We start from the raw sequence: 23,972 nt of genomic DNA on the forward strand, positions 1-23,972 counted from the left end.
TGGGGGAATTGAGTGCCCTTTTGGAGTCCATAAAGTTTCATCCCATTTTTAGGAGACACTTAAAATATCAGCAGTTTCCATTGGCAAGTATGGTACACTGCATTACAGACTGTCTCTTCATGATACAAAGAATTCGATCTAGGATGATCCTTCCTAGGTTCCATATCCAGGTGACAAGCAAGTATAATACTAGAAAGACTGTAGGCTTATTTACTCTTATTGTATGAGAGAAGGTGCTCATGGTGACAACATTTAGAAAACCAGAAGAAGATGTTCACATATAATAGTTTTGTTTGAAAGTTATCAGTGAGACATAAACATTGCTGAGACATGAACATTCAGGTGACCTTCACTTTTGGTTGCGGTGGAGTCATAGAAATGTCTCTTCTCGGTAAGTGTGGGCATATATATGACAACATAAGGTCCACCTCGTTCTTGATGACTGGAGGTCCTGGGTGGATATCATCAGGAAGATAGTGGCAGGATGTCATGTCCCAGGCATCCAGGATTATGACCCCCGTTCCATTAAAGGCTGCCCTCAGTAACATGTCCAGCTGAAGAGACAACCAGTCACTGCCATATATAGATTTGTAACCTGTGTTGGCTGATTTGATAATCACTGTTGTCTCGGGGCTTCGAAAAAGCAAAGACATAATTGCTTGTCGGACTCTTTCTAGTCTTTCTATGTAAACCCTCACAGGGTAGGTGGTAAAATGAGCCCACAGGGTCAGAATAATCACAGTCTTGGGCCCTCCACCAATCCCTGCCAAGTGGGATGCTTCATAGTGTATGTCAGCTACCATGGTCTTGGAAGTCCTTATAGGTAATCCATGGGCGCGCCATCGCATGACTAGACCAGCGTCAGCATCTACGGCTATAAGAGGTCCTGACTGGTAGGTAACATGCAAGTCTATCCTTTTGAGGCCTACAAAGCAAAAGAAACATCTTTAGAAATAATAGCGATAAACATTTTCACATCTTTGCCCTTCTTGTGACTTTTCCAAATTCTTTCATGTGACCTTGTTGAATCATTGTTTATTCCATAAGTTTTTTTTTTTTACATTTTTTTTTTTATAAAGATCAATCCACAGAGAAATTCTTTAAGGTATGGGTCAAAACAAAGTGATCTACATATCTTCCTTGGTAAACAGTCCCTTTTGTTTTAAACAACTTCTTTCCATGTGAAAGGCTATGGGATTTCTAACATATTTGCAAATCACTTAATTGTGTACCTGTTAACTGTGAGCCTGTCTCCTTCCTCCAGAGGATCCTCACTAACAAAAACTGTATAGGTTTTTGACCTCTTAAGGACTAAGGGGTGCCTGTATGCCCTGGTCCAATAAACAGGGTTTGAAGCTTGCTCACAAGCTGAGCACGCTTTATACCTGGTGGGTACCGGTTGCTATCAGCAGCCAGGACCCACGGTTAATGCCGGACACCGCTGATCCGGCCAATTCCTGGCATTAAAGGGATACTCCGGTGGAAAACTTTTTTTTTTTTAAATCAACTGGTGTCAGAAAGTTAAACAGATTTGTAAATTACTTCTATTAAAAAATCTTAATCCTTACAGTTCTTATTAGCTGCTGAATACTACAGAGGAAATTATTTTCTTTTTGAAACACAGAGCTGTCTGCTGAATCACGAGCACAGTGCTCTCTGCTGACATCTCTGTCCATTTTATGAACTGTCCAGAGCAGCATATGTTTGCTATGGGGATTTTCTCCTACTCTGGACAGTTCTTAACCCCTTAAGGACCAAGGACGTACCGGTACGTCTTGAGTCCTTTCCCTTTCTATAACGCGGGGCCACATGGCTAATAGCGCGCGGCAGTGATCGCGGTGCCGCTCGCTAGTAACCCTTTAGACGCGGCGTTTAACTTTGAAAGTGAAACCATGCCGGTTAGCTCAGGGAGCTGTTTGGTATCGCCGCGGCGAAATCATGGCATCCCGAACAGCTGTATGCCTCCATGCTGTCCGATCGCCGAATGACTGCTCAGTGTTTGAGATCCAGGCATGAGCAGTCAAGCGGCAAAATCACAGATCACTGGTTTCCTATGAGAAACCAGTGATCAGTATAAAAGATCAGTGTGTGCAGTGTTATAGGTCCCTATGGGAGCTATAACACTGCAAAAAAAAGTGAAAAAATCACCCCCCTTTTCCCATTTAAAAAAAAACAGTGTAAATAAAAATAAACAAATATGGTATCGCCGTGTGCGTAAATGTCCGAATTATAAAAATATATCATTAATTAAACTGCACGGTCAATGGCGTACGCGCAAAAAAATTCCAAAGTTCAAAATAGTGTATTTTTGGTCACTTTTTATATCATGAAAAAATGAATAAAAAGTGATCAAAAAGTCCTATCAATACAAAAATGGTACCGCTAAAAACTTCAGATCACGGCGCAAAAAATGAGCCCTCATACCGCCCCATACACGGAAAAATTAAAAAAGTTATAGGCGTCAGAAATACAATTTTAAACGTATAAATTTTCCTGCATGTAGTTATGATTTTTTTCAGAAGTACCACAAAATCAAACCTATATAAGTAGGGGATCATTTTAATCATATGGACCTACAGAATAAAGAGAATGTGTCATGTTTACCGAAAAATATACTGCGTAGAAATAGAAGCCCCCAAAAGTTACAAAATGGTGTGTTTTTTTTTCAATTTTGTCTCACAATTATTATTTTTTTCCGTTTCGCTGTAGATTTTTGGGTAAAATGATTGATGTCATTACAAATTAGAATTGGTTGCGCAAAAAATAAGCCATCATATGGATTTTTAGGTGCAAAATTTAAAGGGTTATGATTTTTTAAAGGTAAGGAGGAAAAAATGAAAGTGGAAAAACCCCTGGTCCTTAAGGGGTTAAAATGGACACAGATGTCAGCAGAGAGCACTGTGCTCGTGATGTCAGCAGAGAGCTCTGTGTTCCAAAAAGAAAATAATTTCCTCTGTAGTATTCAGCAGCTAAGAAGTACTGGAAGGATAAAGTTTTTTTAATAGAAGAAATTTACAAATCTGTTTAACTTTTTGGCACCAGTTGATTTAAAAACATATTTTTCCACTGGAGTACCCCTTTAAACCTTTAGACCCTGCAATCAAAGTTAATTGTGGTGGCTAAATGCAGGAGTTAACATGTTGGTTAGCTCAGTGGAGCTGATTGGGACATCTGCGGCGAAATCTCGGGTCCTGATCAGCTGATGGCAGGAAGGCCCTAACTTGCCCCCTCACGGTCTGATTGGTGCTCTGAAGTTCTGGCCAGGCTCTGCAGACTAGAGCAGCAGGGCACCGATAACACTGATCAGTGCTATGCTATGACATACCATTGAACAGTGTATGCAATCTACAGATTAGATGTTTTAGCCCCCTATGGGCACTTAAAAAAAAAAGTACAAAGTGTAAAAAAAATAAGTAAATTAACCCCTTCCCTAATAAAAGTTTGAATCACCCCCCTTTTTACATTTTTGAAATTAAATAATCAAAAATAAATATAACCATATGTGGTTTCACCACATGCGTTAATGTCCGAACTATTAAAATATAAGGTTAGTTAAGCCGCACGGTTGATGGCGTACACGTAAAAAAAATACCAAAGTCCAAAAATGTGCATTATCGGTCACTTCAAATACCGTAAATTTTTTTTATAAAAAGCGATAAAGTCCCACCAAAAAAAAATGGTACTGATCAAAACTAAACATCACAGCGCAAAAAAATGAGCCCTCATATAGTTCTGTATGCAGAAAAAGAAAAAAGTTATAGGGGTCATTTTTTAAGCGTACTGATTTTGGTGCATGAAGTTAAATGTTAAAAACCTATATAAATTGGATAGCCTTGTAACCGTATGGACCGACAGAATAAAGATTAAAGATAAAGTGTTATTTTTACCGAAAAGTTCACTACATAAAAACGGAAGCCCCCAAAAGTTACAAAATGAAAAAATAAATTTTTATATTTCACCCCACAATTTTTTCATTGGTTTTACTACAGATTTTGTTATGATATGATTGATGTCATTACAAAGTACAATTGGTGAATCAATTAATTTTTATTTTTATGACAGATTATGATATCACGGCACCTGGCTGCTTCTTACTCGCTTTTCTCCTCCGCCCCTGTCCTGGTAAGCAGCCTGTATTATTTTATCTGTATTGTTCTATTGTTGTGTTGTTTGCCAATGTTGTACTGCTGTACTCCATATTTATGCCAATTACTGCTTTGTTCCATTGGATTTATACCCTTGACAAGTTCCCTTCAGCTCATTAACCATTCATTAAAGGGGTACTCCGGTGCTTACACATCTTATCCCCTATCCAAAGGATAAGGGATAAGATGCCTGATCGCGGGAGTCCCGCAGCTGGGGGCGCCCATGATCATGCACGCGGCACCCCGTTTGTAATCAGTCCCCGGAGCGTGCACGCGGCACCCCGTTTGCAATCAGTCCGGGCATGATCACGGGCGTCCCCAGCTGCAGGGCTCCCGCGATCAGGCATCTTATCCCCTATCCTTTGGATAGGGGATAAGATGTGTAAGCATCGGAGTACCCCTTTAACCATTCATTAACAATTAACCATTGCATGGTATCTCTGGACAAATATGCAACTCAATATATGCACCTCTCCTGGAACACCAATTTGTTATATATAATGATTCGGATATGTTGCAGTTATATTCTCTATACAATGCAGTTTTTTTTCTTCTATGTAATGCTCCAGACTAATAACCCCTACGATATTAATAATATGAGCATTTTACCATTATACCTTGCTGTGTTATACTTACATTGACTATATTGTTTATATGTATATACTGTACTTTTTTGGTATGCCACTACAGGCACACTTATCTTGACACCCACTTCCTTGCTTCTGATATGTTATAATTAAATTTTTGTCTAATTCTGAGGAAGGTCTGGGAAGGACTGAAATGTCAATTTGTGATATAATGGACTTTCATAAAAAAAAAAAAAAAAAAAAAATCATTGATTCACCAGCATAGGAGTGCCAAGTTTGTTATATATTCATAACAAGGACTGGGATCCCCACTTGGGCACCATTTAATAAGGGAGTGCCATATCTACCATCAAAAAGTACAATTGGTGCCGCAAAAAACAAGCCCTTATATGGGTCCGTAGGTGCAAAATTGAAAACGTTATGATTTTGAGAAGGTGAGGAGGAAAAAACCAAAGTGCAAAAATAAAAAATGGCCTGGTCCTTAAAGGGGTACTCTGCTGAAAACATCTTAACGCTTATCCAAAGGATAGGGGACAAGATGTTAGATCATGCGGGTCCCCCGCGATCTCCGGGGGGGAATCGGGAAGCTTGCAGCTTCTGTATTGGTGATGTTACGCCATGCCCCCTCCATTTATGTCTATGGGAGGGGGCATGACAGCTAGCACATATCCATCATGCCTCATCCCATAGACTTGAATGGAGGAGGCGTAGCGGCTGGCATTGCCAGTCATCAGGCTCGGAGCGGAGTTTGCTCTGTGCACCGAATGACAGGGTCCCCAGTGGCGGGACCCCGGCAATCTAACATCTTATTCCCTAAACTTTGGATAGGGGATACGATGTTTTCAGCGGAGTACCCCTTTAAGGCCAAAATGAGCTTGGTCCTTAAAGGGATAAAAAAAAAACTTTGAAACAAGAGGTACACTTTAAAACTGCCCATAGACCTTTGTTGGTGGATCCTACTGATTTTATTAACCTTACATCTATGGATCCTATGGGATCTGTTGCATAGAAATGTTGCTCTTGGTGGTGACCAGAAATGAGCTGAGTTGGTAGAACAGTTGCACTTCTTTTGTGTCTATGATCACAATTATGATACAGATAGATAAGAATTACTATAAATAATCTACATATTTTATATTGCTCTAATGCTAAGTCTTTATCCTCTTTTGCAGTTTTATCTTTATCTATCATCTAACTTAGCATTTTTGGGGTATTCCGGTTTCATAAAATTGTATATAAATAACCTCAAGATATATAACTGACTAATGTAGTGTTATCACAAATCGTACTTGCTTCAGCATGCTTTTGCATGGTTTACTCTTGACAGGAAGTTCTGTAGTTCTTTCATTTTTAAAGAGTTGTTGTCTTAGCAGTTCATCCCTCACTCCTGAAAATTATATAGTCCTTTTATAGTCAGTGGGGTATTGTCCACAGCTCCTTGGCTTCTCCCTCTCTCCTGGGAAAATGCATCATTCTCAGAAGGCATGGCTGGATCTTGTCTCTGAACTCTAGCCCCACCCCCTGATTAGTTACATCATTATCTTCCTGTCATATACACATATATATCTTTCCTGAAACAATTGGAGAGAAGGAGATGTTCTTTCAGTATGCTTCCTTTTGATGAGCAATGCCACAGGCAGAGGAGCAGACAAGGTATGAATACAGCATGTACATTGTGTTTAATGACCACAGGTCCTATTATATTATATCTCAAAAGTGCTTTAAAATGGGCATCACTAGACTACTACTATGATGTTTCCTGTAAGTAATATTAACTCTTACTAGGTATGAATCTCTCCAGGTACTCAAACCACTGCCTCAGAGTGGAGTCTCCAAACATGTGAATGTCTTTTCCTTTAAGACAGTCCAAGGCATCTGAAGGCTGAGAGAAATAGAGTCCCTGGCACACCAGTGAAGTCCAAATATCTTGATAATAGAATCCAGAAGGTTGTACAGACTTTTGTTCAGGTCTACAGCTGGGGAGCTTAAAGTGGAGCTCTGCAAGAGAATGGGAAAGGTCAGATTAAAGGGGTACTCCGCACCCCTAGACATCTTATCCCCTATCCAAAGGATAGGGGATAAGATGTCAGCTTGCCGGGGTCCCGCTGCTGTGGGCCCCCGGGATCTCGGCTGCTGCACCCACCTGTAAGGCTGCCACCTCACACCGGGAACGCTGGAGGCTTCGGAGACCGACCACAATGGCGGACGAGCATGACGTCACGACTCATCCCCGTGTGACGTCACGCCCTGCCCCCTCAATGCAAGTCTATGGGAGGTCCGTCACGCCCCCTACCATAGACTTGCATTGAGGGGGCAGGGTGTGACATCACGCTCGTCCGCCATTGTGGTCGGTCTCAGAAGCCTCCAGCGTTCCCGGTGTGAGGTGGCAGCCGTACAGGTGGGGGCAGCAGCCGAGATCCCGGGGACCCCGGCAATCTGACATCTTATCCCCTATCATTTGGATAGGGGATAAGATGTCTAGGGGTGCTGAGTACCCCATTAAGAGAGGAAGCAATGTCAATAAGAAATGTAAGGGCTGGTAAGGAAACTACAATGTGACTGTGGTCCCCCTTGGACTCTAGGGCTTTCTAAACATAAACTAACGCAAGACCCCTCATACGAGTAACAAATACCACACAAAACTAGGATATACAAACATGAAAAAAAAAACGCCCCAGAAGAAGCCAGTCTTTGGCGAAACGTGGGGTGGTGAGGGTCAACGCTCCAGAACATTCTTTGTTCACTTGGTAATTTATTCTGTTTTTATATGTATTTCACTATGTAATGTGCTGCCATTACTCTTTATGTGCACTTGCACTGCTGACATGAAGCTAACACTAGTTATCCATGAATTGTGAGCCCTTACTCCTATCCCAGTGTTATATTTGTCAACTCTCTATATCCCTGATTTCTCAGGGTATGTGTTTGTGTGTAATTTGAAGTGATTTTATTCATTGTTTCAATAAACTTTACTCTTTGGAATCCCATAAACGTTTTTTTTCGTGTTTGGCTTTCTAAACATGGAGCTCAGTTAATGTCACACATCTGTGGTGGAATCATTGAATAGTGATCCCATTGTCCCATTTTCATGCACAAAAGCCAGACCTGGAAGTGGTGTAGTGCAAGTCTTTTTATTTTTTTCTTGGATCTAAACTTTCCCAGCATTTCATGGAGCCAGAGACAATGGCCCAGATTCACCAAGAGTGTTGTGTAGTTTTCTTTGTGGGTTTTAACTCCCTACGATTTTTTTTTTTTGCGGTAATTACTAAGCTTTCCCTACATTTTGCAATTTTCCCTACATTTTGCTTTTTTTTACACATGCTCAGATCTGTTTGGTTTTCCTCAGCTGAAATCCACCACATTTTCTGTGGAAACCTTAGTAAATATGTTGGGTTTTTGTTAAAATGTCGGGAATATGCCCCTTTTCCAGATGGCCACACCCCTTTTAAGGGATTTCTCAGTAAAATGGAGAGTTAGTCTGGTTTTTCTCAATTCTGGCGCAAACTCTGGCACAGACAGAATTTATGGCGCAATGCCTCTGGTTCACAACCCGACAAAACATGTCGGGTTTGTAATAGTAAATGAGGGCCAATATGTCATAAATCAGTAACGCCCCCTGTAGACCATGTGACTTATGAAATATTGTTTCTTGCCACATGGACTTATTATCTCTGAGATTTTATTTGTTTTGTGGAAAAAAAAAATCATGCATAACCTGTCATTTAATAAAACATGTAAAGTGGCACTCCACTTGCTGTGAAAAATTATGAAATATTTTCTATTGCAATCCAAATAAGTAATGTTCGGTCAATTCAGGCCTTTATCAGACCTACATGAAAACAAAATAATAATATAGTATACAGTGCCCATAGTGGTCTATACAAATATAATACAAAAAATATTGCAAACATTGATTATGGAGGGAAGCCAGGTAATATATCACCAATTCTTGTAAAGCGGAAATCCCGTGCAGATACGAGAGTAGCTGTTAGAGCTAGAATCTTAAAGATGGTATATTCAGTATGCAGAAGGTAAGTATATACAGTAATATGTAAGGATGCATAAAATACAATTATATACAGCGGTCAGTGATGTAGGAAATATTCAAATAAACTTGAAGAACAGATGCTCAGAGAAATGATGACCTTGACTCACCGGATTGCTGCGGAGCAAACAGAAGTTAAAGAGTAGCTCCCACCATGTATATTATTTTTTTTCTGTCCCTACCTATTGCTAATCTATCCCTAACCCCCTCCCTGCTTTTTAAATGTTTTCCTACCTTCTAAACAGCTACTCTTATGCTGCTCACTCTTGCTGAGCAGGAAGAAGACTTCTCCAGCAGGCGCCACGTCATTGCCTGCTGGGCGCCGACTTCCGCCCTCACCTCATCTATGCTGCGCTCCTGTCGCGCATAGATGAGCCGCCAATAGCATGGCAGGCTGCTCCCGAGTCTCCTCCCTGTTTAGTAGTTCATGTGTTACCCAGGGAGGAGAAGTATAGAAGTTATAGAGTTATAGAAGCATCGCTGACCTGCCGTGCAAGATATCACTGGCGAGGGCAGGGACGAGGTGCGCGCTAGGCCAGTGAGCCAATGCGCGCTGCCCCGATGTTCACAGTACTCGCTCCCGCCTGTCTGATTGACAGGCAGGGAGCGAGAGCAGGCTGACTGAATTCAGGCTGATTGCCCGGCCAGGATCGGTCCAAATTTAGCTGTGACGTCCCAGCAGCCTGCAACCTGCCACTAGAAAATACAATATTTTAAACATAAAAAAAATTATTGATGTATATTAGAGATATGTTGTAGTACATAAGTACTACAACACATAAAAAAAAAAGGTTCATGACAGTGCCCATTTAAGGATGTAATATGGTAAAAGCAATGTGCCCAAAAGTATGTAGTGTGGGGAGCGAAGTTGCATGGTGAATGGTAGACATAGGCAAAGGCGGTAATATATAACGAGAGGCAGGAGCACTTCCTGGGTCATGACAAGAGGACATAAAAGCAGGGGTTAAAGTAAGCAAGGGTTAAGTAAGTAGAAATGAAAGTAAAAGAGAGGCTATATATATATATATATATATATATATATATATATATATAGGGATAATATCTATCATGTATCAGAAATAGTGACTAGTAATGCTGTCTGTGGAGACTGGCCGCAGGTTGATTATTTCCTACATCACTGACCCCTGTATATAATTGTATTTTATGCCTCCTTACACATTATATACTTACCTCCTGTATACTGAATATACCATCTTTAAGATTCTAGCGCGAACAGCTACTCTCGTATCTGCATGGGATTTTGACTTATTTGCTTGATTTATATATGATACAATATCTTCAGAGTATTTCCGCTTTGCGATAATCGTTGATATAGTTCCTGGCTTCCCTCCATAATCCATGTTTGCGATGTTTTTGGTATTATATTTGTATTTACCATTATGGACACTGTATAATATATTTATATTTTGTTTTGATGTAGGTCTGATGAAGGTCTGGATGACCGAAATGTTACCTTTATTTTGGATTGCAAAAATAAATATTTAATAATTTTTCGCTGCAAGTGGAGTGTCACGTTATTGGTTTTATTATAAAAATGGATTGGGACCCTACCTGTGCACTCACATTTATATAAAGAGAGACGTAATCTTCCTATAACGTATCATTTATTTATGTAAACCTCTGCACATTCTGGGTTAATTTGTCAAGTGGGCGGTCCTACTGAATGATTGACAACTATCAGTGTATTATAAATGTGCATATAGTTGTCAATAGTAAAGTGCTGTGGAATCTGTTGGCGCTCTACAAATAATAATAATAATAATGATAACTGAAGAACAACAATGGGCACCAAGGGATCCCCATAGATCCCATTGACTTGAATGGGGTCCATCAGATTTCCATTACTTTATTTGCTGGTCAAAGCATATTTCATCTCAAAATATAAAAATTTTGAAGGGAGATACCAGAAGGCCTACAACCTTACCAGAAAAGCGCTGATCTGGCTTGATGTCGATTGTTGGGACGGAACCAGATATAGTCTTGTCAGTGACAGAACTAAGGGAGGAAAATCATAAATCACCAATCAACAATGTAGGTATGTAATGAAGGAATAAATGGATCCTAAATTAGGAAATTACAACCTCAGAGGAACAACAACACACAACAGATTCCACTGGGCCATTACTTATTTAACACACTCTAGGACAAAATGCAGAAGCAGTGTGTGAAAAAATAAATACACCCTTACTGCTTCCATAGGAATTAAGAGGACAAGAAGCAGTCAGGTGCTGGTAGTCATCAGCAAGTGTGACCACCTCTATAAAAGCAGAAGTTTGCTAGTTGGAAAGACCATTCCTAAACAATTTGAAGTTAATTATTCTACAGTGAAAAAGTGGAAAACATTCAAGACAGTTGACAAACTTCCCATCAGATCCCAATGTCAGACCATGCAATGCACAAAACAAAGAAATAAAAGAAAAGAAAAGAAAAGAAAAAAAACAAGGCTGTGTCTCAACTTAATCCTTTAAAAATTGCAGAATTGATTATTTATTTTTTTATTCCAAATATCTGTTTCTGCTATCTTTTGCAGCATATTTTATGCTAAAATGCCATTATGGCTCTTAGATCATGTGGAGTAACAATCATTGCAAAAATCACTGTGGAAGGGGTTAAATCTTAGGAATGAGGAAGGGGGAGGCATATCAATGAAATATAAACAGAACTACACTCAGGGAACCATAAACAGAAGTGGCATTAGTGCCATAGCAGCCATATTGGTTGCCACAGGACCTGTGGAATCACGGGGCCAGGGCCACCGCCAGGCCCTGTAAATCCCTGATCATGGCCAGTATTGGTGTAGTGCCCTCTTTCCAACTGTATGTAGATTGTTTAGACACACATGCGGCTGAAAGATGTGATACCTCAAGGAGCTATTGTTAGCTTTGTGCCTGCAATTAGCTACGCGCCTGCAACTGCCATCAGAGCATAGGTGGAACAAGGAGGAGAAGAGGGGCCCTTCTGCTCTGTGTAGGAACAGAGAGAACATATGATAAGCTTTTTTAATGATGGCACAGATGAGGGAGTACCTACCTACTGGGCGACATACTTACCTAAGTGGGAAACCTACATACCTACCTATTGGAGGATGTACTTACCTAAGGGAGAACCTACCTACTTACAAAGGGAGCATATCTACCTACTATGGGACCCTTTTTTTACTTTAGGGGGCACACTAACCTACTGGGGGCATACTTACCTAAGAGGTGAAACTACCTACTTACCTAAGGGGGGAACTTATATACTAAGGGGGGGGGGGTACATTTTTTGGAATTAAATGAGTATTGTTGTTTATCTGAGGTTGTATTTGTAAAACTTTAGAAATAGAGAGCGTGTTCATTCTTTTTCTCATCAGTACTGGTGTTATTGGTATTAAATTAAGAATGGATGGAGGGCTTTGTGGGAACTAGCAGAGGAATATATTTTAAAGGAATTCCCTACTTTTTCATGTTTACTTTTTAAGCTGACAATATACCGCCACTGTTAAGATGATAATATACTTCCGGTGGCTTTTGACTGAATGTTCATCAAACAGACAGCTATCACTCACAACCACTCACAAAACTTTCATCTAGGCTGAGTGTTCTGAATAGGGAGAGGGCAGTAAGCCGCTGTCAGATGCCTCAGGTATGTTGAATTCAAACTACCTGATCCGCCTTTACTCTGGTATCTGCAAATCGGGGAGATTCAGGAGGCCCCCATGGTTGGCCATTCCCAAGGAAATAAGCGGGTTTGGATGACTTTTATCTAATGTTATCAGCTGATATACCGAAAAAAAGGCCAAGATAAATCCAATTGGCCACCCAAGTGGCAGAGGCAGGAAAGCAATATATATATACATATATATATATATATATATATATATATATATATTTTTTTTTTATTATTATTTTTTTTTTTGTTTGTTTTTGTATGTTTTTACCATCAGCCTGAGAACCAATTTAACTCCCTCTCATCTAATATGACATGTTCATCAAGGGTTGGGTGAGGCAGTATGTCATGGGCTCAAGAGTCAGGCCCTTGTCATAACTGGCAGATGGGCACTGCTAATCCATGGAAAACCCCTTCAAGTTATCCCGAAACTGTATTTTCTGTGTAGCGCAATGCACTTACATATTTTTCCTCACCCACCTTCAAACCCATTCTCAAGTGTTGATAGTCTTACCTGCCTAAGGATTTATATTGAGGTCAAACTTTTTCTCATCATATGCATCTATTGGACTTGATTGGCTTTGGGAGCAGCTGCCTGACACTGGCCACTAAAGTTTACTTTGTCATCATAAAAAATAACCACTTCTTCTGTAAATGTGTTGGTTGCAAAATAATGCACTGCCCCCCATAGGTTTACACTGTGAATTGCACTGCTCCTATAGTAATAGCTGACATAATAGTATTATCAAAAATAATTTTTAAAAACAAAGGCTTTACTCACTTGCCGAGCAGAGAATCCTCCAGGGCATTTGTCACTTTGCGGTATCCACCCATTGAGTGAAAGACCCACGAATGGCATGGCATCTTCTGAGGTCTCACACACTGCCATCTGTCACCACTGACAGGATCCACATAAGAGCAAACATCATTTCCAGCAACCTGCAGATTACATTCCGCCACCGCGCTGCTGCCATTATAGTGGAAATACCCATTGAAATAGACCTAGAAGGGAGAACTGAGTTTTGTTTTTTTGTAAAAGTTTAGAATGTTCACGTAATCTGTTAAAGGAGTATTCCATGATTTTTCTTATTTGACTATGCTACAAGGACTGTAAAGTTAGTCTAGTTCATAACATATAGTGTCTGTACCTGTGTGTGACGGTTTTCTCACAATTCTTCTGTGATTTTCACCCCAATATTTATTTTTAATAGCATACAAAATAACTTGTCTCAGATTTTTCCCAGGTTGCAATGTGGCCTAAACCTGACATCACTAATCAGCTGATGACAGGGAGCCTGTCTGCTTCAATAGGTGGAGGGATCGCTTGGTGGGAGAGAGATCAATCTGCAACTAATGCAACAGCCGTAGGCACCCTGATTGAAGAACACAGGTCTTGAATGGTCTTGAATGTATGCAGCTCATCTATGTTTCAATGGGTGGCTAATGTGTGGGAGGGAGGAAAATGGAATTATGGGATTTGTAGGCAAAGAAGGAAACTCAAACAGGAAATACCAGTCTACAAAAAGATAGTCACAGCGTTATGGTCCATTACTGTCTGGCAGGTGAGTACGAAAATTACCTTATGGTGGATAATCCCTTTAATATAGTAAAGCCACAAACTTACAGGCTGCTTTTATATTAAAGGGGTAGCCTGGCAAATACTACTTTTCCCCTATTCATGGGATACGGGACAAGTGTTTGACTGTGGGCACCCTGCTTCTCTAAGAGGAGCTTGTGCTACAGACGGCACATGGTCCATTTATTCTCTATAGGAGCGAAAAGGGGCCCAAGTGCAGTAAATTAAAGTGCTTACCCCAAAAAATTGATTTCCCATATGTGGGATACTTTAGGCCTAGATGTGCCCACAAACGATGCAGAGAGCTCACCTGCCTGCTATGGCCCTGCTTCGCGCACCAACTATCAATCAACTGCAGGACGTAGCTGTAGAGAGGTGGTGCGGCCCTGGAGCAGAGTGGACCCAGGGCCCTGCCTTTCCGAATGTTGGCCAGGCTCTAAGAGAAATTATAAAGCTGTTTTTTTTTTGGTAATTATATAAAAGCCTAATGTATTTATAACGGTATGCCTAGAATATACTTGTGAAACCCTAGTACACTGTGTGTGCAGCTTCAAAAGCATATTCTTGGTGACAGTTGCACTTTAAAGGGATTTCATGGGTTCCAACGTAACAGTTATATGATGGAAAGAAATGTTTTCCAATATATGTTCTGTAACGATTCCTAACAATTATCAAGGTCTCGGCTTGCCATCATTCCACAGTAATAAATATCTGGCCTGGTCATGTGATGCCAAGAGCCTGTCCCCCACTGCTCCCCACTTATAGTTGCTTCCAAAATGATGCATTAGAGCAGGGCCTGTTACCCATCCAATCACTGTCCAGGACGGAACACCAATGCAGCCAGTGATTGACTGAGAAGGCAGGTCCTACTCTTATTTGTTGTCTCGGAAAGAACCACAAGTGGGGAGCAGTCAGACCGGGAGCTGTGGGGGACGAGGATAGGTAATAATTGTTACTTTTTTATTTTTATATTAAAATTATAAAATGAATTAATAATTCGTAGGTAGGCGGTTAATGTGACAAGATGACCACAATTTTATGTCAAGCTCTGGTACGTAGACAACATTTTCCAATGAAAAAATGTTGTGCTCCCTATGAGTTTCATTTTACTTTTTAAAATTGACTTTGTCGAGTATCAAATAATTTTCTGCTCAGCTTTATCACTAGAACAATAAATTGTCCTCTGTGCTCAACAGGCAATAACATGGTTATGTGATATGTTATAAGTGTATGTGTTAGTTTTTTTGTAGAGCTCAAAGTATGTAGTAGTTCATGTAAATTACAAAGTAGTGCAAAAGGATACAGTCTATGGCAGCCCACTGTTAAAAGGGTTCATAGTTGATGTCCTCTCTTGGCTAGGGGAGTTGCAGGGAGGTGAGGAACCTAATGGCCACATATGTCCCCTAGACCTTCAGAAGCACTTCACACCCTGCAAGTTCTTTATGGCAAACACATGTAAAAGTTAACAAACGGGGGTGTGGCTTGGTGCGCTATGTGAGCAGACGCACCAGCACAGAGCTCCGCCACCATTCTGCATTTATCCTGGGAATTTGGCCGCTATAATCCCCTACAGCCCTTCTACTGCTGCCGGGAGGGTGCCTGAACCTGCTGGGCAAAATATGACAGGAGGGTGCAAGAGAAATAAGAAGTCTGCAGGGCCGCTGGACGGAGGTGCTTTGGAGGAGCGGGCCGGCGCCATCTTCACTCTCCCTAGTCGCGGAGCGCCTGCAGCGCTTCACGTGCATCACGGAGGTACCTGCTGCTAACAGGGAGATGGATCCAGGAAGCCCCTGGAGCACTATGGAAGGTGTCTTACCCTCCGTGTCTTACCCGGGTGTCCGCGATGGGTGAGGGATCTAGGCTGGCTGCTGCTGCGCTCGGCTCCACAGTAAACCCCTGCAGTACTGGAGTGCAGCCGGTCACCCTAGGGGACTCCTTTACCATGTCTCCCCTGCGGACCCCTGGGGCTGCTGCTTCTCAAGTGGAACTCCCAATTCCAGTTACATTATCTCCTATGCTCTTTAACCCCCTACCTGCTGCACAGGACTCTATACCTATGCCTGTTCCTGCCTCCTCTTCTTCCCCACCTAGCCCCACTCTGAAAGATGTGTTTCTGGCCGTATCCAAAGGGAATGCAGATGTCAAGTTGCTGCTGGGTAGCCTGCGGGAGGACATTAACCTCATCAGACACGACATGCAAAAGGTATTCGAACGAGTCAGTGCTGTTGAGGAAAGAGTGGGTGATATAGAAGACCAGGTTCCCCCACTTAAAAGGGACATGCACCGCGTGATCAACCATCTAACTGCTCTGGCGGCCAAGTCGGAAGACATGGAGAACCATCTTCGGCGAAATAACGTCCGCCTGATAGGCATTCCGGAAAAAGCGGAGGGCCGCAATCCTGGGGAATTCTTTGAAAATTGGCTCCTTCATACTTTTGGTCGCGAGACTTTGACCCCTCTCTTTGCTGTGGAGCGAGCTCATAGAGTGCCTACTCGCTCTCTGCCACCTGGAGCTCCGCCAAGAGCTGTCCTCATCTGGATCCTTAATTACAAAGATCGTGATATTATCCTGCGCAAAGCCCGGGATCTGGACCCTCTTGCCATTGATGGTCATCGTGTCTCCATTTTTCGTGACTTTTCGGCTGAAGTTCAGAAGAGGCCCGCTAAATTTACTGACGTCAAGCGTCGTCTGCGTGCACTTAATGTGATGTACTCTATGCTCTACCCTGCATGCCTCCGTGTAGTTGCCCTTGGAACTATCCATATGTTTGATGCTCAGCAGCCGCGGAGTGGCTGGATGGTTATCAGACAAGCTGCACCTTGACATCTTCTTTTGTCCGTCTGCTGAACTGATTGGATGAGGGGGTGTATCCAGATCTCTGGGAGATTGCACATGGTCCCTACTTGGGAGCGGAACTGTGTGTCTTTTCTACTGCACCCCTGTGTTAATTCCTGATGCTAATATTTTTATAGTTTTTTTCCTGCTATATCTCAGTTTTCTACTCTAAGTGCCTCATATTGTTGCCAAAAGTTCCCAATTTTTTATATTTTTCTAGGCTCAGCCTTGTGCACAGATTGCTAGTATTGTGCTTTCTGTATTTCTTTTAATACCTGCTCACTCTAACTGGGCTATATCTTTGCCTCCCATGTTGCGAGTTGCGATGGTTTGGGTTGTGTTTTGTCTGGGATGTTTTTGTGTTTCCATGTCTGCCCTTAAAAATCTTTATGTCATGTTTTATTGTTTCCGGACTCGTCCGGATTGTCTATCTGTCCGTTCATATTGGTCTCTGCTCTTTTTTCCTTTTTAATTCTTTGCATCCTTGCCTTGTTCTACTGCGATCTTTGTTTGCTGTGGCTGCTCCTGGTCTGTGCCTTTGTGTCCCTTCCTGGCCCCCATCTTGTCCTCCTGCTATACTGCCTGGTATTGTCCTCTCTTTGTTCCCTATCTTGGGTATCTTTTTCACCTGGTTGTCATTTATATTCTCCTGGTGGCAAAATGGCTGATAGCTTGACTGTAATGGCGTGGAACGTGCAAGGTCTCAATGACCCTACTAAGTTATTGGCTGTTTTTCTGAGCTCTCTGAGACCCACCTGACGGCTGATACTGTGCATCTATTGAAAAAGCCGTGGTTTGGCCACACTTTTCATGCCACCTTCTCCTCCCATGCTAGGGGTGTCAGTGTGCTTATTCATAACAGTATTTTATTTTTTTCTAAAATGGTCGACCCGGAGGGCAGGTTTATATGCCTCTATGGCACGTTTAATCATATTTTATGCATTCTTGTTGCTTTGTATATGCCTCCCCCGTACTCGGGTGGTGCCTTACGCAGAGTGGTTTCATTTCTCTCCTCTTTGCCTGACGCGCCACTCCTAGTGGTGGGGGACTTCAATAATGTGCTTGACCCGAACATGGATAGATTTCCTGCTGGGGGGACGGGTTGGGACAGCCGGGGCTACAGGTTTAGCTAGATTACTAGAGGAAATGGGTTGGACTGATTTGTGGAGACGGAGACATCCTACTGACCTACAGTTTTATTGCTACTCTAGTTCTCATGGGACGCTCTCGCGCATTGATTTTGCTTTGGCAATGATCTACTTCTTCCCCTGGTCGGGTCAGTGGACTACCTTCCCCGTACCCTTTCTGACCATTCCCCCATCCTTATACGCTTTATTGCTGACCCGCATCCCAGAATGCGCAGCTCCCTGTGGCACTTGAACCATTTTTGGCTTCAGGTTCCCGCAGTGGTTAATACTGTTCAATCCGATATTGTTGCCTTTCTCAAGATTAATGTGGGGAGTGCTTCCATGTGTACAGTCTGGGACTCTCTAAAAGCGTATATCCGGGGTGTCTTTATTAGAGATATTTCCACCTGTAAATCGAAAAACAGGGCTATTCAGACCTCTCTGCGGCAGCAGGTACTCCGTTAGGAGCATAGGATCCTTGGTGACCCTTCTGACCGGAATAGGGAAAACTGGCAATCCAAGCAAGCCTTGTTGGACGCACATTTATTACAAATGGCGGACAATAAGCGCTTCTTTCAACAGCAACGTTATTTCGAAAGTGGCGAAAGTACGGGTCGTTTGTTGGCTCGCACCGTCAAGGCTCAATCAGGGTCAGCGTGCATTCCTTGTCTCTGCGACGGTACCGGGATGCTGCTTAAGGATGATCAGGCTATCTTAGCTGCTCTAGTCTCCTTCTATGAAGAGACTTATTCCTCTCAATTAACATTCAGCACTGCTGATATTGACTGGTTTGTAGCCAGCGTTCCGCTCCCGACCCTGTCGCAGACCCAGAGAGACATGCTGGACGAACCTATCACGCTTGAGGAATTGGAGGTGGCATTGAGTACGCTGCCCTCAGAGAAATCTCCGGGTGTTGATGGCCTGCCTAATGAGTACCTTAAATGTTACCGAGAGGGGTTACTGCCTTGCTGGAGGTGTGGCAGGTAGCGGCAGAGGTGGATTGGCTCCCGGGATCCATGATGGAAGCTATTATTGTACTATTGTTGAAACCTGGTAAGGACCCGTTATTTGCAGGTTCTTATAGGCCAATCTCCTTATTGTGTTTGGATATCAAGTTGGTGGCAAAGGTGTTAGCAAATAGGTTGTTGAGGGTGATTACTACTCTAATCCACGGAGATCAGACTGGATTTATGCCAGAAAAGTCTACTGCTGATAATATTAGGAAGCTTTATTTGAATTTACAATTGTGACCTGACAATGCCACTCACAGGGTTGTCCTTTCCCTCGATGCTGCCAAAGCTTTTGACAGCGTCGAATGGAATTTCTTGTGGAGCGTTATGCGCCATATGGGATTTGGCCCCGTATTTTTGAATTGGGCTCGTTTATTGTATGCTGCCCCAAAAACTATAATTAGAACTAATGGAATGTTATCACACTCCTTTCCGTTGGGACGCGATACTCGCCAGGGATGCCCCCTATCCCCCTTTTTATTTGCCATTGCAATAGAACAGCTAGCGGCATTGGTTAGGACCTCTCCTGACATACAGGGTTTTTGTTATGGGACTCTGGAAGAGCGCATCGCTCTTTATGCGGATGACATGCTCCTTGTTTTTAAGTGATGCTCCGCACTCGATTCCCTCTTTAATTAGTCTCATCGAATCATTTGGTTGCTATTCCGGCCTTGCTATTAACTGGGATAAATCCACGTTACTTCCCTTAGACCCTCTCCCTCCGATACCTGTAGTCACCAGGGTTCGGCTTCCTATAGTCTCCAGGTTTAAGTATTTAGGTGTGTTTGTTTTGGCTAATCCTTCAGATTATGTCTCCCTAAATCTTACCCCATTACTAGACCGTAGCTCCCAAAAAATATCTGCGTGGCGCAAACTCCCCATGTCCATGATAGGCATGGTTAAAATTGTTCTTATGCCCCAATTCCTGTATATTCTGCATAATACTCCTGTCTGGATCCCCATGCACTTTTTCCCTAGGATTCAATCCTTGTTTAGAGAATTTATCTGGAATGGCAGTTCGGCTAGGATCCGCCTGGAAACGTTACAGCGCGGCAAGGAGGCGGGTGGTTTGTCTATTCCTAATCCATGGTTATACTTTTTAGCATCTCAGGTCCAACAATTGAAGGGATGGGCACAGTTAGATACCATGGGGCGCACATGGGCCTTGGTGTCACATCGATATGTGGGTGGTATGACCCCCCTTTATCTCTTGGAGATCGCGGCGCAGACACGTCTCCCTGATTTTCCTCCCACTTTTTTACTTCTCCGTAAAGTGTGGTTAAAATTTAAGACTCTCTTACAGTATCCTGTTTTTGTAACACATTCACCGCTGTGGTATAATCCAAATCTTCCTGAATTGGCTTCCTTGCCTGATATTGCTCTGTGGTTATCCTATGGAATATTATACCTCTCGCAGCTGTATGATGGGCCGGTGCTGAAGTCATTTGCCCAACTGCAGGTTGACTTTTCTTTGCCACATTCTTTCTTCTTTCGTTACCTGCAGCTGAGGCATGCGCTTGATGTGCAGTCCCAGGCGAGTGACCTGACTGTCGGCCCCTCGTCAGTGGTGGATGACTTGTTTACTCAAGTATCAACTGAGGGAGTTATTTCGATATTATATAAAGCATTGTTGTTTTCTTACCATGAAGCCTATCCCTTGGTCATCAGGGAGAGATGGGAGTCAGATGTAGGTCCCCTGTCTGATGAACAATGGGCACAAATTTTAACTATGACCCTGCATCTCGCTGTAACGGAGGCTCACCCGATGTTTTGTTTTGCTTTGCTGTTTGTTTGTAAACTACAAAATGTTCAATAAAACCTTTCTGATAAAAAAAAAAAAAAAAAAGTTAACAAACAGTGACATGTCTATAAAATTTCCTAGTAAAAGCCAGAAGGCCGGGCAATCAGAAGTATGTGCTCAGAAGAGTAAAGGAAAAGTGTATGCTAGTATTGTCACTCAATGACTCCCTTCCCCCAATGAAATCCTCCATCTCATGGTCATCTCTCCTGTGTCACTTCTGCACATTGAGCTTTCTCTGTACCCACAACTTACAAATGTTAAAAGAGTACTCCTCTGAAAAACATTTTTTTTTGTCAACTGGTGCCAGAAAGTTAAACAGATTTGTAAATGACTTCTATTTAAAAATCTTAATCCTTCTGGTACTTAACAGCTGCTGTATACTCCAGAGGAAGTTCTTTTCTTTTTGAATTTCCTTTCTGTCTGACCACAGTGCTCTCTGCTGACACCTCTGTCCATTTTAGGAACTGTCCAGAGTAGGAGCAAATCCCCATAGCAAACCTCTCCAGCTCTGGACAGTTTTCTACATGGACAGAGGTGTCAGCAGAGAGCACTGTGGTGAGGCAGATTAACTCTATAGGTTCTGACAGAAGGATTAAGATTTTTAAATAAAAGTAATTTACAAATCTGTTTAACTTTCTGGCACCAGTTGATTAAAAAAAATGTTTTCCAGCGGAGTACCGCTTTAATCCTGGGGTCTGGGTTGCTTACAGTTGCCATTGGGCTAATTTATATCTTAGCCAAAAGGCTGAAGTGCAACCTCTGGTAGTTATCATGGATGAATCATGAGCTAATATATCAATGGTTTTTCATAAAATTGTCAATTTGGAAAAATACTGCCTGTCATTGAAGAGACCAAGTGGTAAATGGAGACTTATTATCAGGTCCATCTAACTAAATCAGACTGTCCTCCAAAATGAGGAATCACCCATCTGTAGACAGCTTTTTGTTCAGTACAGAAAAGAATACATAAACCACTGGGTCTGTTCAGTGAAAACCATCACCCTCCCTATCTACAGATAGACTCATTCTTTTGGAGGACACTTTTATTTGGCAATTGCAGTAAAATAGTCAGCCAAAGAGGAAAGAGTAGAACATGTAATGCTGAAATGACAGTAAGGCTAGGTTCACACTGCGGAATCTCAGAGCAGAAAAATTCCGCCCGGAGATTCCGAGTGTGGCCAGGACCGACTGAATCAGTTGGCGCTAAGACCGCGCGGACACTGCAGTCTCCAATAGACTGCAATGTGTTCCGCGAGTATTTCCGCCTGAAGAATGAGCAACGCCATTCTTCAGGCGGAAATTTCCAAGCGGATTTTCCGTTCAAAAATTCCGCTTCACAAATTCTGAAGTGTGAATTTGTGAACGGAAAACCATTCATTACACCATACATTTGAGCAAGCGGAATTTCTGCCTGCAATTTCAAAGCGGTGTGAACCTAGCCTGAATGCTTCAAGTCTCCTCTGATAAGTTTGACCTTCCACCATTTTTGTTGCACGTTCTATGTCAGATGTGGCCTCAATAGAACTTTTTGCAGTGGGTTCACAATCTCAACGTCTTACTGGTTATACCTCTTACCACAAAGCCAAGCATTCCACTAGCCATGAACCCTTCTCTTCTAAAAAAAAAAAGTAACCTTCATTGATCACCTTTCCAGGATCACTCTCCCTCTTCTTCTTCAAAACATCTACAGCTTCACTGGAATGAATAAGCCTGATGTGCACTTGTGCTTCCCCCGGCCATGCAAGCAGGAATGTGGCCGAATAACTACCATTGCCATGGTCCTTCACCTGTCCGGTCACTCCCGCCTTCATACTTGAGGAGTAAAGCTTGGCCTGAAAGAAGTCTCCACCATAGTTCTTTGGTTGTCCATTGTGATCCCGAGCTGTGATGGTCACTTCCAAGAACTCACCAACTTTATACGTATCTCGAGGATATAACAAGTGGTAATGACAGTTCTTGGGACTTGTTGAGAAATTAACATGACTCACGACTGATGGAGGTTCAGGCCAGTCAATGACATTGAGAAGTTCTAATAGACTGGAGCTCGTAGGTGCAGCCAACGTAAAGGGTTGACTGGTGTTGGATTGTTCGAAGACTTTGGAAATGAGCGGTATGTTCTTATCCATATAATCCATCCTTATGAACCTGTATATAAACTGATGACACCGGTCAATTAGAAGTTAGAATAGGAAATCTTGGAAAGGATTATATGACATGTTCAAGAGACAATAATACAGAATAAAGATGGGCACCACCATAATTTATATTTAAGGATGCCTGGAAAATGCCCACAGCATAACAGAGCAAAAGAACAAAGGCTGGGTACACAAAAATAGCACACCTAAATAATGTATTCAATTGTGAATGTAAAATTTATTATATATTCAGAGAATTTTTTTTTTATAAAATGGACATGACAAACAATAAAAAAAAACTCTAAAAAAAACATGAAAGTAAACATAAACCTCAACAGCCTCCCCTAAGTTCAATGTTCAGGAGTTAGAACTCCAAGTTGATCTGTGTAATGATACTCATTGGATTAAAGGGGTATTCCAGGATTTGTTTTTATCTGACTGTGCTACAGGGGCTATAAAGTTAGTTTAGTTAATAATTTAGTGTCTGTACCTGTGTTGAATGGATGGTCTCGATATTCTAATGTGATGTTTATTTTAACAGCATACAAAATGAGTGTCAGCTCAGGTTTTCCCAGGTTGCAGTGCACCTGAGACATTACATCAGTAGTCAGGTGTTCAAAGGAGCCTGTCTGCTTAAATGAGGGGAGCTGCCGCAGGGTGGGAGGAAGATCATTCATTGCAGATTTGCAACATTTGCAACATTCATTTGCAGATTTGCAACAGCTGGAGGTACTCTGGTTAGAAAACACTGGTCTATTGTTTACAGCACAGCATGGTAGGAAGCTCAGGTGTGCTTCAATGGGTGGGGTGGTTGATGTGTGGAAGGGAGAAAAGTTACCTCACACTTACAAACAAGGAATCAAGGGACTTGTAGTTTGAGGGAAGGAACTCCAACAGGAAATAGCCATTTCACAAAAATATAGCCACAGTGTTATGGTGGACTCAAAACTTCTGGCCATTTTTTTACAGTGCGGATCCACTTAGGATAAAGACATTCCATCTAAATCAAAATGGTATCGATAAAATCTACAGATGACTGTG

At 42.1% G+C, this 23,972-nt stretch overlaps 1 protein-coding gene across 1 annotated transcript; it reads right to left on the bottom strand.

Annotated features, from left to right (window-relative positions):
* Positions 1-285: 285 nt before the first annotated feature.
* LOC130367329 (NXPE family member 3-like) lies at positions 286-22,931 on the bottom strand. Its single transcript, XM_056569739.1, has 5 exons — positions 22,443-22,931; positions 13,228-13,448; positions 10,723-10,793; positions 6,515-6,730; positions 286-925 (listed from the first exon to the last, which is right to left on the bottom strand). Exons 1-5 carry the CDS (start codon positions 22,929-22,931, stop codon positions 339-341), a joined length of 1,584 nt encoding a protein of 527 aa, XP_056425714.1. The 3' UTR covers positions 286-338.
* Between the last annotated feature and the right edge of the window lie 1,041 nt (positions 22,932-23,972).

The sequence above is a fragment of the Hyla sarda genome, chromosome 4 (assembly GCF_029499605.1).
Source record: "Hyla sarda isolate aHylSar1 chromosome 4, aHylSar1.hap1, whole genome shotgun sequence".
NCBI classification, from domain to species: domain Eukaryota; kingdom Metazoa; phylum Chordata; class Amphibia; order Anura; family Hylidae; genus Hyla; species Hyla sarda.